The 18,920-nt window shown below is 34.6% G+C and overlaps 1 protein-coding gene and 1 long non-coding RNA gene across 3 annotated transcripts; both read left to right on the forward strand.

The window, feature by feature from the left end:
• The first annotated feature begins 752 nt into the window (after positions 1 to 752).
• Positions 753 to 3,162, forward strand: LOC120351177. The gene is made up of 3 exons (XR_005571217.1): positions 753 to 1,089; positions 2,155 to 2,355; positions 3,024 to 3,162. It is a non-coding gene; the product is annotated as an uncharacterized LOC120351177 (long non-coding RNA).
• Positions 3,163 to 7,544: 4,382 nt separating this feature from the next.
• On the forward strand, positions 7,545 to 17,399 carry LOC120351178. 2 transcript variants are annotated; one of them, XR_005571218.1, is made up of 3 exons: positions 7,545 to 7,766; positions 15,955 to 16,073; positions 17,261 to 17,319. XR_005571218.1 is itself a non-coding variant. In XM_039427494.1 (2 exons), the coding sequence occupies exon 1, from the start codon at positions 8,904 to 8,906 to the stop codon at positions 14,319 to 14,321; it is 5,418 nt and encodes a 1,805-aa protein (XP_039283428.1). In that variant the 5' UTR covers positions 8,162 to 8,903; the 3' UTR covers positions 14,322 to 16,073; positions 17,261 to 17,399. The 2 variants fall into 2 exon arrangements, 1 of the variants encoding a protein (XP_039283428.1); XM_039427494.1 differs by lacking the exon at positions 7,545 to 7,766 and having other exon boundaries at positions 8,162 to 16,073; positions 17,261 to 17,399.
• Positions 17,400 to 18,920: the final 1,521 nt, after the last annotated feature.

Below are 18,920 nucleotides of genomic sequence, written 5' to 3' on the forward strand. Positions count from 1 at the left end.
AACAAGTAAAAATGTAAATACAGTGACCTACAGGACGCATCCCATAGCTTTGCCTCTGTGACTTTGAAACGGCATATAGACAAGGCAGGGCAGATTTTGGGGGTGGCAAAAATTAAGGAATGGAAAATTTTAAAATAGAAATAAATAATAAATTCATAATATTAAATGTGAATAGTAAAATCATATGAGAAGCTTTTCCAAACTCGAGCTTGAAGACTTTTCTAAGATCAACAATGTCCCAGGAACGTCTGAGTGGTCTAGCGAACATAAAATAGCTCAGTCACTAGATCTTGAAGAATATTGGTGAAGGAATTTTCCCATGCAAAGGTCAGACGAGTTCTAATTTATTAAACAGGTTTAGTAGTGAAAAAGGATGGTTGATCACCAACAACTCAGTTGATGGATCAACTCAGGAGTACTATCAACTCAGTTGATGGATCAACTCAGGAGTACTTTCAACTCAGTTGATGGATCAACTCAGGAGTACTTTCAAATCGGTTGATCTATCATTCCACCAGTACTTCAAGGTAGGTTCTAGAACATCAATTCACTTGAACCAACAAATAGAAAGAAGCTTGCATGCTTTGAAAGTAGGTTCAACTCACTTGAATGATCAACAAGAATGAACCTTGCATCGTTTGAAAGTAAGTATGTGCCAAGAATAGCATGCAATCATTCGGCTGTTCAACATTAACGAGCTGTTACATAAGTCATGCAAATAGAAGACCCATTATAATTATAGTGCAGTTTGTTATGCAACTTTGAATGCACTTTTTCACTGAACAACATTATTATTTAACGAGCACTTATGTAAGACCCATTACTATAGTGCAGTTTATCATGCAATCTTCAATGCACTTTTTCCAAGGTAATAATGGAAAGTTTCACATAATTATTTGATAGAGCAAGAAAGAATAAGGATAAGAAAGAGATGTGATGCTTCCCCCATTTATCTCCACCAGCCAATTTTAGTATAAAAGCAAGTATCAGATAACATCTACTATATAGCCACTATCACCTTCCAGGACTTCAACATCAAGACTGCCTACTCTGCTACTATTTGCCAGCATCACACAATATCCTAACAAAGTAAGTTTATTTTTTATATTTTCTCTGTCTGAAAACAGCAATTTCTGCTGGATTTGACCAGTTTCAAGAACAATGAAACCATTTTATGTAGATACAGAGAAACTGTATCTGAACAAGTATATACTTGTTAACTCTCAAGATAACACTTGAATAATTGAAATTAGTATTACCCTTATATATAAATTACTGTTTGATTTTATTGGAATTGCTTATCTAATTCTATCCAGTACCCTGCAGTACCCTGCTATTCTAGTTCATAAGTACAGTTTTGCTACATCTTTCTACTAATTTCCTTGTACAATATATACTGTTAGGTAGAATAGGTTGGAAGTAATGTTGGTTATTAGATGTTTAGTAATTTTTTAAAATGTTTATTCAATTGATGGTTAGTAATATTATTTTCGTTTTGCTCATACATTTTTCCTTTGCTATAATCTAACTTGTAAAGATAGATTTCTCTATTATCTGCTGTTCCGAAGATAGTGTAATTTTGAAGACTTTATAATTGGAAAAGGTTTTAGTTGAGCTTAGTAAGGAATCGTTTTGACAAGATCACCTATTAGTATTACCCTTATATATAAATTACTGTTTGATTTTATTGGAATTGCTTATCCAATTCTATCCAGTACCCTGCAGTACCCTGCTATTCTAGTTCATAAGTACAGTTTTGCTACATCTTTCTACTAATTTCCTTGTACAATATATACTGTTAGGTAGAATAGGTTGGAAGTAACGTTGGTTATTAGATGTTTAGTAATTTTTTAAAATGTTTATTCAATTGATGGTTAGTAATATTATTTTCGTTTTGCTCATACATTTTTCCTTTGCTATAATCTAACTTGTAAAGATAGATTTCTCTATTATCTGCTGTTCCGAAGATAGTGTAATTTTGAAGACTTTATAATTGGAAAAGGTTTTAGTTGAGCTTAGTAAGGAATCGTTTTGACAAGATCACCTGTGTGCTCAACAAATAGTAGAGAATGAACCTGCTCACTTGGGAATTCATGTATCTCTGCCTTACCATCCCACCTGTATTTACTCAATATTGTTTTTATTATTTTGTAGGTTCAGCTCCAATCTCAAGTAGGCTACCAACACCAAACTTCATCAGCCAAATTTTATTGAGGTGTGAGTTGGCTCCAGCTTCAAGACAGTAGGCTACCAACACCAAACTTCATCAACCAAATTTTATTGAGGTGTGAGTTTGCTCCAGCTTCAAGACAGTAGGCTACCAACACCAATCTTCATCAACAAAATTTAATTGAAGTGAGTATATTCTTCATATTTGCTCTGTGTAAAAAGACAAGATGTCTATTATAATCAAAAAAATCACAGAGCATGCATATATCCCTGAAAAGGGAACAGCAAATTCTGTTGGATTTGATCTAAAAAGTCCAGTATCAAGAACAATTGAATCAAAATCATTGGTATCAATTTTTTTAGATCTAGAAGTTAACTGTCCAAAAGATACTTTTGGAAAGATATATGAACGATCAGGGATGGTTAGGAACCATAAAATAATTGTTTTGGGGGGTTATTGATGGTGATTATAGAGGAAATATCGGAGTCATGCTGTACAATTTGGGGGCAGAAGATTTCAAAATTACAAGAGGAGATAGAATTGCACAAATTGTTTTTCATAAGATTATCAATGACATAGAAAATTGTAATGTATTGAGGAAAGAAACAGGTGATGGTGGATTTGGTTCCACTGATGATGGTAACAAAAAGAGAAAAAATTATGATGGCATAAGATAATAATTCATCAAACTCAGTAAGATTTTTACAAAAAAAAACATATTATTTATAAATTCAAATACCTACTAAAAAACCTATGAGAACATAAGTATTTTAAATAATCGCATTCTATATTATATTTCATTGTGTTATAAGTTATGGTGTGAAATAATGATTTCCTCATTTTTTTTTTCTAGATGATTTCAATACTTTCTCTATTTCAACTTATACACATTCAAGGAGTGAACAGCATTGATCTATGGGAGAAGTTTATTCTATACCTTGAAAAAGAAGTTAAAAATGGGAAAAAAACTATCAAATATTTTTTATGATATAAAGAAACTGTTCAAATATGCATGAAATGTGGTTATCAGGATTCATCTTCAAGTCAGAAAAGTCTTTTGAATATATTACTATTGAATTAGCATTAGATCGTTTTGAAGAATTTATTTCAACAGGGCTTTCAATTAAAAAATACAAATTGAAACTTAATGATGAAAAATACTCTCAAGAATTGTGTGATTCAATTGTGAAAATAGCTGAAAATTTCATATCATCAAATAACTGTAGTACAATAAATGAATCAGATAGTTTTAGTGATGATGATGATGTAGAGATGAGTGGGGATGATTCAGATTTTGAATCAATTTTTAATAAAATTGAGGGTAAAAAGTTTAATAATCAAACATTAACACAGTCATTCATGATTAGGGACCAGACAAAGCAGGAAATACTTACATGTGAGAGTGAAAATATTTCAAAGGGGGGAATTTTGGTGAAAGTTGAAATAACAGATGTTAATGATTTAAAAAATATTGATGAGAGTTCTAGGTGCAGAAAAATCAACAAAAAGGTTATATTTATTGCAAAGAACAAGAATGATGAAAAATTTATAAAAATTAATGATGGATTGGAAATATTTTTGAAAGAGTTATCTAAAAAATCTAATGTTGTAAAAGAATCATGCAAAATTAATGCATTCAATAGCAATATGCAAAATTGATTTGTTCTGTATCCAACAGATAGGAAAAACGTATTCAAACATAATAATATTATTATTACATCACTTTTCTTCATTTTTTTTTTTAGATAACAAATGAGAAGCAATGAGCAGCAATATTCATTTATTCAGAGGGGTGCAGAAGAAAAAAAGATAGAATAAAAGTTACCACTGGTCAGTTCACAGAATTGGAGAGTGCATTCAATAATGCATTAAAGACTTATTATTACAAAAATTCAATTTCAAAGGAATCTCTTCCCCACACCAATCAAAGATATAAAAGTTCTTGAAAAGAACAACAAGTCCATATCAATAAACGTTTACTCTCTAGATGAAAATATGTGATTATGAGGAGAGAAAGCATTTTGATTTATTAATATTGCAAGAGAATGGGAAATATCATTATTGTTTAATTAAAAATTTATCAAGATTCATTAGAAGTCAATTGACAAAACGTGAAAATAAAATAACAATTTGTAAAAGATGTTTCTCATACTTTGATGCAAGAGTGAAGAAAAATTTCAAAACCCACCAAAGATTATGTTCGAAGAAAAAAATAACGAAAGTTATAATGCCTAAGAAAAATATTTGTGATAATATTGACCCAATACTTGAATTTAAGAATTATCAGAATAAGTTTAGAGTTCCAATAGTACTATATGCTGTTTTTGAATGTTTATTAGTTCCATATTTATCTTGTACCCCATCAAGCAATGAACTAGAAGTAATAAGAAGTGAATATGAATCAAACCTGCACTATTGCAATATAGATATTTATTTAGAATGAATAAATGTGTTGTTATTTAAATATAATATGCAAATGTTATTAAAATCAAAGATAATATTATGCTCTCATTGTATTTTTCATCAATAAATCTATTATTAGCAGGATTATTGTTTTTTTCCAATTCAAGATTATATTCATGCTCACAAAGTATGGCAATCATTCAAAATACAAACATTAGGAGAATACAGTGATCTTTATCTAAAACTGGATGTTATTTTGCTATGTGATGTTTTTGAAAACTTTCGAAGAGTTTGTTTGAGTTCATATAATTTAGATTGTGCTCATTACTATACACTACCAGGATTCAGTTTTGATGCAATGCTTTCATATACTAAAATTGAATTGGAACTTTTAACAGATTATGAAATGTATTTACTATTTGATGAGCACATTCAGATCTAATGAACATATTATAAATACAGTGGAAAGTAACAAAATTTAATTAAGTAATCAGGATGATAAGAGAATTATTTGTGAAGATGGAATAAATACTTTGGCCTATGGGCATTTTTCATTGAACAAAGATTAAAGTAAAAAAATGAACTAAAAATACCGTAAGCATAAATTTTCATAACCATCTTCTCCACTGTTCAGTTTTAATTCATGAAAAAAGTAATATAGAGGATTCGAAGAGTTTGTTTGAGTTCATATAATTTAGATTGTGCTCATTACTATACACTATCAGGATTCAGTTTTGATGCAATGCTTTCATATACTAAAATTGGATTGGAACTTTTAACAGATTATGAAATGTATTTACTATTTGATGAGCACATTCAGATCTAATGAACATATTATAAATACAGTGGAAAGTAACAAAATTTTATTAAGTAATCAGGATGATAAGAGAATTATTTGTGAAGATGGAATAAATACTTTGGCCTATGGGCATTTTTCATTGAACAAAGATTAAAGTAAAAAAATGAACTAAAAATACCGTAAGCATCAATTTTCATAACCATCTTCTTCACTGTTCAGTTTTAATTCATAAAAAAAGTAATATAGAGGATTCGAAGAGTTTGCTTGAGTTCATATAATTTAGATTGTGCTCATTACTATACACTATCAGGATTCAGTTTTGATGCAATGCTTTCATATACTAAAATTGAATTGGAACTTTTAACAGATTATGAAATGTATTTACTATTTGATGAGCACATTCAGATCTAATGAACATATTATAAATACAGTGGAAAGTAACAAAATTTCATTAAGTAATCAGGATGATAAGAGAATTATTTGTGAAGATGGAATAAATACTTTGGCCTATGGGCATTTTTCATTGAACAAAGATTAAAGTAAAAAAATGAACTAAAAATACCGTAAGCATCAATTTTCATAACCATCTTCTTCACTGTTCAGTTTTAATTCATAAAAAAAGTAAAAAAATATACTATTGTATTCATAGATTCTATTCATTTTTTTTCAGATGGCAGGAAAAATTTTGAACATCCTTGTATACCATATTACTAGTAAAAGTATACACATTACTTATGATTTGAAATCCAAAAAATGATAGTTTCAAGTTCATTTGGTAGGACTATAGTAGATATGGATATAGAAGAGGTAGAAGAAAGTATAGAATGTAGCATTTCATTGATAATAAATGATGATATTCATTATAAATTAAAAATCAATTTTAATGAACTAGAAGTAATAAGAAGTGAATATGAATCGAACCTGCACTTTTGCAATATAGATATTTATTTAGAATAAATAAATGTGTTGTTATTTAAATATAATATGAAAATGTTATTAAAATCAAAGATAATATTATGCTCTCATTGTATTTTTCATCAATAAATCTATTATTAGCAGGATTATTGTTTTTTTTTTTAATACATATTCCTCTCTATCCTCTTACATCACTTATTGATGATAATTGAAAAAAAAATAGTTCTTTAATTGAAATGGGGAAGGACTTTGAAGAACTATTTTTTTTTCCAAAAGAATCATCTATGATGCAAAAGCATGTATTGCTACTCCTGGTATAATGTGTGTGCTCACAAGGTCACTCATAATAGCCTAATGTTTGTTAGCATAGATAATTTTTTATCATAATCTAATTGGACTCAACTCTTTGGATTATAAGGAAAGCTCAAAAATGGTTATCTTTAGCAATTTTATCAGTTCAAACTAGATATCCACTGTGGTGTAATGGGTAGCAGTCTTATCTGTTATACTCAAGGTCCCAGGTTCGAGACTTAGAGCTGTACTCTTAGGAAAGGTATAAGGTAAGGCAAGTATCATCAAACCTGAAAGGTCTACTACACGACAGAGGATATATATATTTTTTTGTTTGTATGATGTCACTGAGCATTCAAGAATAAAATACACATACTAGAAATTGATGATCCTCTTTGATATTTTTTGTTTCACAATATACATCTGCTGATTTTTGCAATCATTTTTTCTGTGTGAACAGTTAGCAATAGACTAATGTGTATGACAAGAGTCCTCTTCTATATAATCTACTCTATTCTAGAGTGGTGGTGAGGTAGATGAAAAAATAACACATCTAAAGGTGTGTTTTCGTAACAGCAGACGACAGAATTCACTTTAAATTAACATTGGTTCTTATGGGAGTATTCACCCATCGGCAGAAAGTTGAGCAGAAAAAAAGAACTGTTCAAATCAGAGACAAACTGTCGTTCATCTTGCCGTTCTTTATAAGGCCTATCAACACAATGCTATTTTGCTTCGACCGATCACTGCTCGTGAACCGTTTTATCGAAAAAGAACTAATTTCGGGATTCTGTCAACGAGAACAGACAGCTTCGAATCACTTTTCTGCTCTGATCACATGACACCGGCAGAATAATCTTTCTGTGGATCAGACGCCATGTTCTTTTTAACTAACCTCAATCTTTAATTGTTGGATGGTTTGTTTTGAGTTTTGATATTGGTTGTCAGATTTCGGATTGCTACTATTATACTGTGAAATTAATTTTCAGTGAAAAATTGAGGTATAAAATATTTCTATTGGTTTCTTTATTCTTATAATTTTTACAAGAGAAATTGAAAATGGATTTACAACAGAAAGGCGTGAAATTTTCGAAGTTCAAAGTTTTGTACTTTCCAGACCTGCACAACGAATTACCTATTTGAAAAATAGAATATGGTTAGAAATTGCTGATGTAATAGAGGATTCAAGTAAGTACACTTAAATTTCTCATAATAAAGTAGGCTAGATCTACCGTACACAATTATTTGATATAAATTTCATGAGTAGCCTACTAGCATGTTTACAATTTTTATTCAGGTAGCCCACTGTAGTAGGCCTTTAATAACCTAGTCTCTAGGTCTAAATTGCTATCTTTTTCATTTTTCAAGAGGTTAGAAGTTGACAAAAGTTTATTTATTTCTTTTTTTAATGTTTAATTTGTAGTGATTAATAATAATGTAAATCCTAGACTAGCTAGTTTGTGTATGGTAGAGAATTATTACAAGAAAGAGAGAAATCTAATCAACTGATTAGATTTAAACTCATTCAAGATTGATTGATTAGATTAACATTAAATAATCAGATTCAAAACATTATTCAGTTTCCCTCTTATATCTGTCGGTAAGTTGGCTGTGTGTTTTGAATCAACCGCGCTCACCCATGGCCATCTAACATGCCACTGCCATCAGCCGCAATGATATCGCCAAGCCCATTGTAGATGGCACTGCTCTCTCTCTCGGCTTGTTCCACTCCCCACTACTACTTCGCCCGTTTCCGCTTTGTCAAGATGGCTTGTTCTAAAACGTGCACTAACGCTACCAATTTTTCCTCCCTTTGAAAGAACTTATAAATGTACGACCTCTTCGCTGCGACATGGGCCCATGTTTTCCCCCCAGCCAGTGCAAGTGATTTCTTATTACAATAACGTGCTACCGCCTACCCGAACGAGAAAACCGCTGTTACAGTCCACTGCGAACCCGCCATCCTTGTACGAGAAGCTTCTTAAAGGTAACGACTTTATTTTGAGCTACTAAGTAACGTGATTTGAAGCCCATTACATTGGCTCTAACACGATTCTGGTCCAACCGAGCCGCATGAAATTATTACGATCGACCTATGGATGAATCTTCAATTATTTTCGCATTCTTCGAATTTCTCAAGGTTGAGGTTAGATGAATCGAATCAGTAGCGTGCAAGCATCGACTATCGAAATATCGATCATTAACCGTCATCAATCATCGAGATATCGACTATCGACTATCGATTTTACTGAAACATCGACCTAGCCTCAAAATTTTGTTTACAAAATTATTTTTTGAACTGTTTTTGAATGTTATTTCGCTGAAATGGCCGAGGTACTCTTGCTCAACAAGCTAAAACGCACTCAGCTGTCGCTTTGCGCTTTAGCCAACAAATATGAATTTGAAATACCGATAAAATTATGCGATTATTATTTGGACTTAAACAAAAAATTTGAAAAATTAGCTGATGATTTTAACAACCTACAACGTGATGAAATGCCTTTAGCTACTTTGACCGAATTCGATAACGTTCAAAAGGAATTTCAAGACACTTTTGATCAAATTAAATTAAAAGAAGAAGTAAATACCTGCACTCCTACTGAATCTAAAGCGTCAAATTTTATCAAGCCGCAATTGTCCATCCCAGTATTCTCTGGAGACATGGAGCAATGGGCTTCCTTTAAAAACGTATTTGAAGCGGCTGTACATAATTGCAAAGACTTTTCAAATGATGAAAAATACTATCTACTTGTATCCTATTTACGTGGAGACGCCTTGTGCTTAGTTCAAAACTTTGCTGACACTGAAAATGCATACAAGCTTGCCTTCGAAAGTTTGCATAACCGATATGACAACAAACGCTATCGAGCTTATGCCTTATACAGCAAAATCACAAACTTTCAGCCGAAGGGCAGTCTTGTTGAAGTACTTAGACATTTTGCCATTGAATTAGGCTCAGCTAAGCAATCACTATTTAATTTGAAATTGAACCATGCTGATTTCTTAATAACAATGATTTGCCTTCAGAAATTGCCTAACGCTGTAAGAGCCAAATTTGAGAATTCTTTGGGCCCTGACGACTTACCTGCTTTTGACCACCTGATGAAATTCATTTCCAACCAAGAAAAATCGCTGGAGGTAACCGCCATCAATGAGGTGAGCGAACAGTTATCTAGTGCTAGTTACACCGCTATACCAACCGCAAAAGTGAAGACTGAAGATCATTCACAAGTAGTAAAACCGCAATTTACTGAAAACAAAAGTGGCAGCAATCTGTGTGTACTATGCAACATTCCTCATCCATTGTACAAATGTGAGCGCTTTAGGAAGGAACCTATCAACAAACGAATGGATATTGTCAAGCAAAACCGCAGATGCTTCGGATGCCTCGGGTCCCACCTCAAAGCCAAATGCAATTCACTGTCCTCTTGTCGTGCATGTAAATCAATCCATCACCATACCCTGCTATGCAAAAATAATGAGAGTTCACAATCCTTTTTAATTGCTGAACGCCGACCAGATCGCTACCCTTCTGGCTCTCATAATAGGCCTACCATATCTAGTTACCAACCAGCTTCCACCTCTGGAGGTGCTAGCTGTCGCTCCCCGCCACCAGGATTTGAACCAATGTCAACACAGCGGTTTACCGATGACATACACTCATCACAATATGTAAGTAATTCATGTTGTACCGATTCGAGAATCCCGCAAAACACGGCCAGTCCCTCACGGTCTTCTTCGTCACCTTTTGGCACAGCGCCTGTGACCAATATCTCAACCCCAACCCGCAGTTCATCCACCGGCATGCCGGACACCTTCAGTGGCTGTGCACAAGTGAAAGCTGTACACGCTTCTGCTTTACTGGGCACCGCTATCGTTGCCGTTGTTGATCAATACAACCGATCACAATTACTACGTGCTGTATTGGATTGTGGCTCCATGAGATCGATTATCACTACCCGAGCTGCCCAGCAACTTGGTATCACCATCATGCCCGCACGCATTCAGATTAATGGTATCTCTGAACAAGCGACCGCTGTAAAAGGTACCACTCATTTGACACTGCTATCTCGACCGCAGTTTAACACCTTTCTCCAAACTGAAGCCCTTGTCTTAGAGCAAATAGCTGGTGACCTACCCGCTTTTCCAATCAGCAGTGAGCTCAAAACCTCACTTTCACATTTGGATCTCGCTGACCCTGGTTTTGACCAACCCAATAGGATAGACCTCTTGATTGGAGCTGACATTTATCCTAATGTATTTGTTTCTTCCGCCAATGCTATTATACCAGGAAATCCCGCTGCCTTCGCCACTATATTTGGCTATGTTCTGAGTGGAAAGCTAAATATTGAGGACTCGCCTGCTCCGCTTCATCAGATGCAACTTATCTGCACCATGTTTGCCCGCGAAGAACCGCTTGCTGAGGTCATGAACAAGTTTTGGGAGACTGAAGATGTCCAAATAAATGCGAAACTCTTATCACCTGAAGATGAACTCTGTGAACAGCTCTATGAGTCCACTACCTACCGCAATGATGAAGGCAGATATGTAGTCGCACTCCCCTTCAAGCCTAGCGCGCCTGTTCTTGTTTCAAACCGCAAGCAAGCTTATCGAAGTCACCTTGGATTATTAAAACGCTTGGAAAATTCTTCGGAACTAAAGAAGAAATACGACAACTTCATGACAGAATATCATGAGCTTGGCCATTTGGAACTTGCCAAATCCGCTTCTGACTATGTGATTCCACACCATGCAGTTTTTAAAAATAAGGACCCCACTCAGAAAATCAGGGTGGTGTTTAATGCTTCCAGCAAGGATACCAATGGGCATTCACTAAATGAGAATTTGTTACCAGGGCCAAAACTGCAGTCCAATATTATTCAAGTATTGACCAAATTCCGCACTTACAAGTACATTGTCCTTTCTGATTGCAAGCAGATGTATCGCCAGATTTTGTTAAGGCCTGAAGACTGCCGTCACCAACATGTTTTTTGGAAACCTAATTATCATGAACCTGCAAAAGAATTTGAACTTAAAACCGTAACCTATGGGCTTACTTCCAGTGCTTATTTAGCGCAACGCACATTGCAACAACTTGTCAAGGATGAAGGAGAAGCATTCCCTCTGGCAAGTAAAGTTTTAACAAGTCAAACTTATGTTGATGACCTGCTGGGAGGAAGTAACAATTTTTCTGAAGCACAAACGCTTATTTCTGAACTGATTGAGTTATTGTCGCTTGGCTCCTTTGAACTTCGGAAATGGAACTCTAATACTCCTGAATTGATCGCTAACTTGCCTGCAGAATTTTTGGAAAATCAAGATTGTATGTTTGATGACAACGCTACTGCAAAAGTTCTTGGAATTGTCTACAGCCCGCTCGCGGACAACTTTCGCTATTTCATTTCTCCTTTTAATGGGCAAATCACTAAAAGAACCGTTCTATCATTCATCGCTCGAGTCTACGACCCCCTTGGGTGGCTCACTCCTCTCATAATGCTGTTCAAGCTATTCATGCGCACGCTGTGGTCTCAGCAATTAGCTTGGGACACTGAGGTTCCAGCCTCACTTCGAGCTCATTGGGAGCTGATTACCGCTGAAATTTCCCGTTTGGACAATGTTGTAATCCCGCGTTTACTCGCCTGTAACCGCTCTACTACCCGGCTGCTTGGATTCGCCGATGCCTCCGAAAAGGGGTTTGCTGCTTGTATATATATTCATGAAGAGACTGAAAATAGATATGTTAACTGCCGTCTCATAGCCGCCAAAAGTCATGTCGCCCCGCTGAAAACTATGACAATTCCACGCCTGGAATTGATGGGTTGTTTGCTGCTTGCTCGTTTACTATCCGCCATCTTACCTACGCTGTCCGAATATGATTTACAAGAAATTCGACTCTACACCGATTCCAAGACTGCCTTGGATTGGATCAACACACCCACATACAAATTGCAGATTTTTGTTGCCAACAGAGTACAGCAAATTACTCAGTTAACAAAACTTGAGTCATGGCATCACGTTACTTCTGCTAACAACTGTGCAGATATTGCTTCGAGAGGCTTGACTCCCGCTGAAATCGTCTCCTGCCATGATTGGTGGCACACTACCAATGCGTTTCGTTGTCTCGCCACTGACTTTCCCGTGTCCAATCATCTTGTTTCCAACATTGTACCTGAGATGAAAACTAACCCGCTGTACATTCTCGCTACTGTTGAAGAACCAATTGAGAATCGTTTGTATACCGCTATAGAACGTGTATCCAAATTTGGAAAGCTATGTCGTATTTTTGTCTACATACTAAGATTTGTCAACCGCATCAAACCAGCCCGTTATGAATATCGCTGCAAAATAGTCAAACAGATTGAAACCTGTGAAACGCCTGCCTCAATTGACACCACCGCCTGTGAAGCTGAAATAGCTAGAAAACTCATTGTTCATGTTGTGCAACGGGATAAATTTCAGAAGGAAATAACAGAGTTGAAAGCTGGAAAATGTCCTAAGCATCTACTAACGTTGCAACCGTACATTGATGATTACGATTTGATACGCTTATCTGGTCGTCTTGAGCACGCTCCGATTTCTAGTGAAGCTAGAAATCCATTATTGCTGCCGAAAAATGAGCATGTATCCTCACTCATCATTCGACACATACATCTTCAAAATTGTCATGCCGGTCCCCGCACCACACAAGCAGCTGTTTGCCAACAGTATTGGATAATCTCTGCCCGCAATCAAGTTCGCCGCATAATACATCAATGTGTCATTTGTAACCGCTTTTGCCGCACCAACCTACAGCAACGTATGGCCCCGCTACCTGCTGAACGAGTCACCGCCAATAGACCATTCAATTTAACTGGCTTGGACTTTGCTGGTCCTTTCTCATGCAAAACATCTTTATTGAAACGCACACAAACAACAAAAGGTTATCTGTGCATATTTGTATGTTTGACCACCAAAGCTACTCATCTAGAGTTCCTGTCCTCGATGTCTGTCAACAACTTCATCGCCGCTCTACACCGATTTATTGCCCGCAGAGGTGCGCCGCACACTCTGTTTTCAGACAACGCTAAGACTTTCACATCCGCCGCAAGAAAAATGTATGAGTTAGAAAAACTCTTGAAGACGATGCCCTCTGAAGTGAAGTGCTTTCTGTCTAACTACGGCATAAACTGGAAGTTCATTCCCCCTTATGCTCCGCATCAAGGAGGCATATGGGAAGCCGCCGTCAAATCCGCCAAAACACTGCTACACCGCTGTATTGGGGACACAGCTCTTACATACGAAGAGTATGACACCATTTTCGTTAGAATTGAAAGTATTCTAAATAGTCGACCGCTTACAGAATTGTCCTCTGAACCTGCTGAAGCTGCCTCCGTGCTCACTCCCGGGCACTTCCTAATTGGTAGACCTCTTACCGCACCACCGCAACCCATAGAGACGAAGGAACTATTGGTCGCACGCCGCTGGAGACTTACAAACCAAATGACCCAATATTTCTGGAATCGCTGGTCCAAGGAGTACCTATGCACCTTGATCAATCGCACAAAATGGAAAACCGCTGAAAGAAACTTGCAACTTAACGATTTGGTCATAATCAAATCTGTCAACACCTCTCCTCTCAGCTGGCCGTTAGGCAGGATTATTGCGCTACACCCTGGTAAAGATGGACTAGTACGTGTAGTCACTATCAAATGCGCATCTGGGAACATTGTTCGAGACATACGCAAAGTTCACCGCATCATTTGAAACCTTCTACAAGTTACCGCACACACCGCATGAAGACCGCCTCGCTCACATCCGTGAGGATTGTTATTGTCTACACCGCTGCTACTGTCTACACCGCCGTTCCTGTCTACACTGCTGTTTCTGTCTACACCGCTGCTCCTAGCTACACCACTGTTCCTGTCTGCGCCACCTTTCTGGTCATTTGTGCAACGCTCTCACTGTGTATTGTCACCGACCCGCTGGAGATTGTTTCCACCGCTATGAAAAACTGTTCGTTTTTGAGGGGGGGGTATGTTACCGCCAATATAACTTCGGCAGTTTCCCTCTTATATCTGTCGGTAAGTTGGCTGTGTGTTTTGAATCAACCGCGCTCACCCATGGCCATCTAACATGCCACTGCCATCAGCCGCAATGATATCGCCAAGCCCATTGTAGATGGCACTGCTCTCTCTCTCGGCTTGTTCCACTCCCCACTACTACTTCGCCCGTTTCCGCTTTGTCAAGATGGCTTGTTCTAAAACGTGCACTAACGCTACCAATTTTTCCTCCCTTTGAAAGAACTTATAAATGTACGACCTCTTTGCTGCGACATGGGCCCATGTTTTCCCCCCAGCCAGTGCAAGTGATTTCTTATTACAATAACGTGCTACCGCCTACCCGAACGAGAAAACCGCTGTTACAGTCCGCTGCGAACCCGCCATCCTTGTACGAGAAGCTTTTTAAAGGTAACGACTTTATTTTGAGCTACTAAGTAACGTGATTTGAAGCCCATTACATTGGCTCTAACATGGCCTAATCACAAAATACATTTTTTATAATGCAGCTAGTAGTTTTCACAAACAGATTTATTAAAAATAACATCATAATTTGACTTAGAAGTATTTCATTACATTCTAAGTCCTAAACTTCCATTATCCTTGTTGCACCTCAAAATATTGTAAACCCATAGTTTATCAATATAATAACAAAACTAACCTGACTATTAGAGCATTTACTTTGTCTTTGGTACCTATCTATGAATTAATCTTCTCTTAATTTATAATTTAAAATCACTTGGAAACAATATTAAATAGATTGTTATAGTAATAACTTGATCAGAGTCAGTGTAATTGAATATTGAAAGACTGCCATTGGAAAAATATAAAATAGGTACTATTTTTCTGGTTGACCATTGCTACCAAACTCATTTAAAACTACAATAGTAATGTATTTGAAAAACTTATTCATGCTCTATTGATCGATATATTGCGTGATGCCAGGTATATCAATGTGAATAGTATAAATTAAAACAGGAGACACACAACATAGATAGATTAAAAACACTGAAAAACTTACATTATAATCAGAAATTTTTAATGAACTGTGTCCCCTTTCTCAACCGAGCAGAGAGTGTAATGTAAGTTTTTCAGTGTTTTTAATCTATCTATGTCGTGTGTCACCTGTTTTAATTTATATTATAAAACTTTAAAGTGTTTTCTGTTATGTGCTATGAATGTCAGTATATACTTATAGTATTTATATCTAATGTAAATAGTTTATTGAGGCCCAGTTCACTTCTAATTTATTCAAAGTCCAAACTATGTCTTATCATTGATGATTAACTTCACATTATCTCCAAAATGAATATGCTGAAAGATTATGTTTCTTTTTTCAGGTACCATTTACAAACAAAATATTGAAGAGAATGTGCTCAAAGGAAATGCATATGAATTCTTTTTTGTTGACCAGGATGGAACAATTCTTTGGAACCTATAGTTAGAATAAGTTAGTTAGGTAAGATGAAATTCCACTCATTTTTTAAACTTTATATAGGCGATGTCATTTTATACAGTTTCCCATTTTTTAAAAAGGTTTATCCACTTCAATGTTTTATTATCGATTTGATGGTAGATATTCAAATAGTAAGATTTAACTATGGTACGTGACTAAAATAATAGAAAAACTGACTGAATTTTGAAATCATTAATAGCTTACAGGAAATCTTAATATTTCGAAACTACGTGAAACCACATGAGATCAAGATGGACAGTTGAGAAGAGTGCTTAAAAAACAATGTATTCACTTATCATTTTACAGGGAATAGAGTTATTCATAATATTTGGGATTCCTTCCATAAAGAAATAATTAATGTAACATTATCTAATAATGTGATAACATTACATCAATAATTTGATGTTAAAATTGTTTTTAAAACACTCTTCTCAACTGTCCATCTTGATCTTGAGTGGATGATGACTTTATAAATGACCATACATTAGAACTATGAATAGATGACTTCAAAAATTCACCCAGCAAGTGCTGGTAGAAAACACTGAATAATAGCTTTTAATGACAGTCATTCCACCTTTTAAAATTTATGATTAAATTCATGGATGAAATACCCACATTGTTCTGAGAGAGATTTATGTATTTGCAGTTTGGTATTCATTTTCAAATCACTTAGTTCTACTTATAATGTTGTAGATAATCATCATTTCAGATTAAGCAATTAATTTATTGATTATTTCCATTTGTTTCATTAAACTTGTTTCTCTAAATGTAGAACTAAAAATTACTTTATGCAGTACATTTTGGAAGAGTTAAGTAAACCAAACGATCGAGAAGTAGGCCTACTGACCACAGAAATAAATAAATAATTGTTCATGGTATCCAAAAATATATTGTTCACCAACAAGTTCTTTTGACCTAGGGGCACACTGATTAATCCCAATTCCTGCATGGAGATTTATTTATTCAATCATTCAGAATTACACAAAACTAACAAATTGATGCTAATAATAATTCAACTGAATGTTGGTTTATTGGAATTTCTCATATAATATTACTTTGTCATTATTGGGGGGTTCCTTCCCAAGAAATATAATTAAAAACTTATACAGATTACAATCAATTTCAGAATTCACTTTGCAAAGTTTTTTTTTATAATGAATAATAAATTATCTATAACTTTTTGATTTCAGGCCTAGTGATGTACCAGCCAGAAGTAGAGGATGACAAAGAAAATCAACTATGAATAATATTCCATGGATATGATTCATGTATGATGTAGTAGCCTACAGAAGAAAGAGATGGACTAATCTAAGAAATATATTCATTTTTTCAGTACATCTTGATGTGTTTATTTCATGTTATTCATAATAATATCTTCTTTTTCTGATCGCTCCTGCTAACTGCTTTAATTCAGGTAGTTTTGAAGAAAACAGAAATAGTTTGCGAGTGACATGAAATTAATAAAATATGTTTTAATTGTTTATACTTGAGGGATTTTTAAAACTATATTTAACCCAAAAGCATCGAACTCTTATTAACAACTTTATTGGTTCTGTATGTCTTCTGCTTTTTTGGAACTAATAAAATTATTTAACATTGCTGACTGGCAAATGCTATAGGTAACACGTAGTTAAATAATAGACTTGAATTGGATATAAAATAGGGTATCACAATTATTATGTATTGTATTAAGAATTAAGTAATAGTACTTATTTACTGCATTGAAGGGGTAATAATTCTTTGAATATGAAAAATAACTTAAGCAAAAGTTGAAAATATGATGTTCCAAGCCACATCAAATATAATCACTTTCAATTCTACCTTCTAGGCTATATTTCCAAGGTTTTGATTAAAATTGATAAGCTTCTAGAACATTATAGTGAATAAGGAGTTTGAAAGGCTACTCTAATTCTAATTAATACCCTAATAAAGTATTAATTTTAATAGGGCAACTTTAATGGTTAATTGTAGAAAATAACTAGTAGGCCTACCCTAAAATATTCAAAATAAGCATGACCAGTTTCTAATTATGTCATTGTCAAGAGAGTCCTTATTGAAAATGTCGAAACTAATCATGTTTCATTTTGGAATATCACAAGGGTACTAGTTACCTTCTATAATTAATAAATATTCATCCATTTTAAAATAGGCTATGTGTTATTTAAAGTACCATAACAGAACTCGTTTATTAAAGCAAGATATAGTTATCTCAACAATAATTATTATTAGAATTAGTTCGCCTGTTTGAATACACTTTGTACATGTCATATGTGTTAATCTATAATAATAATTTCCAATATTCGTATAGCTTTTACTGGTGAGGAGTCCCTAATTGAACATTGCCTGAGAAGGCATATTGATTTAGGCAGTCAATTGGCCTCACGATTCTTATACATGATTGTATATCAGCCGGGACCGTACCCATCCAATGATCAAAAAGGGGACTGCTAAAATAAAATTGCCTAAAAAACGTTTACAATATTGATATCCCTTGGTGTAATATAACCCGTAGATTCCAAAAATGCCAAAAGTAAAGCACTTATTTATTATTTATTTATTGATTTTTTTTTCGATAGAGCTTCAATAGGCCTTTGAAGTTGAATACGGTACTCATAGTAGGTAGGCCTACCTATAAACGATGTGATTCAAAGAACATGCATTGACTCTGAAGGCAATTGATTCTAGTTAATAAAATAATTATAATAATATCTTATTAATAATGGAATGCTTCTAGTTAATAAAATAATTATAATAATATCTTATTAATAATGGAATGCTTCTAGTTAATAAAATAATTATAATAATATCTTATTAATAATGGAATGCTTCTAGTTAATAAAATAATTATAA

This window comes from Nilaparvata lugens, chromosome 4 (assembly GCF_014356525.2).
Source record: "Nilaparvata lugens isolate BPH chromosome 4, ASM1435652v1, whole genome shotgun sequence".
Taxonomy (NCBI): Eukaryota; Metazoa; Arthropoda; class Insecta; order Hemiptera; family Delphacidae; genus Nilaparvata; species Nilaparvata lugens.

Bases quoted from the DNA above. Each gene is read 5' to 3' on its own strand.
- LOC120351178 (XM_039427494.1), top strand. From the start codon at position 8,904: ATGGCCGAGGTACTCTTGCTCAACAAGCTAAAACGCACTCAGCTGTCG.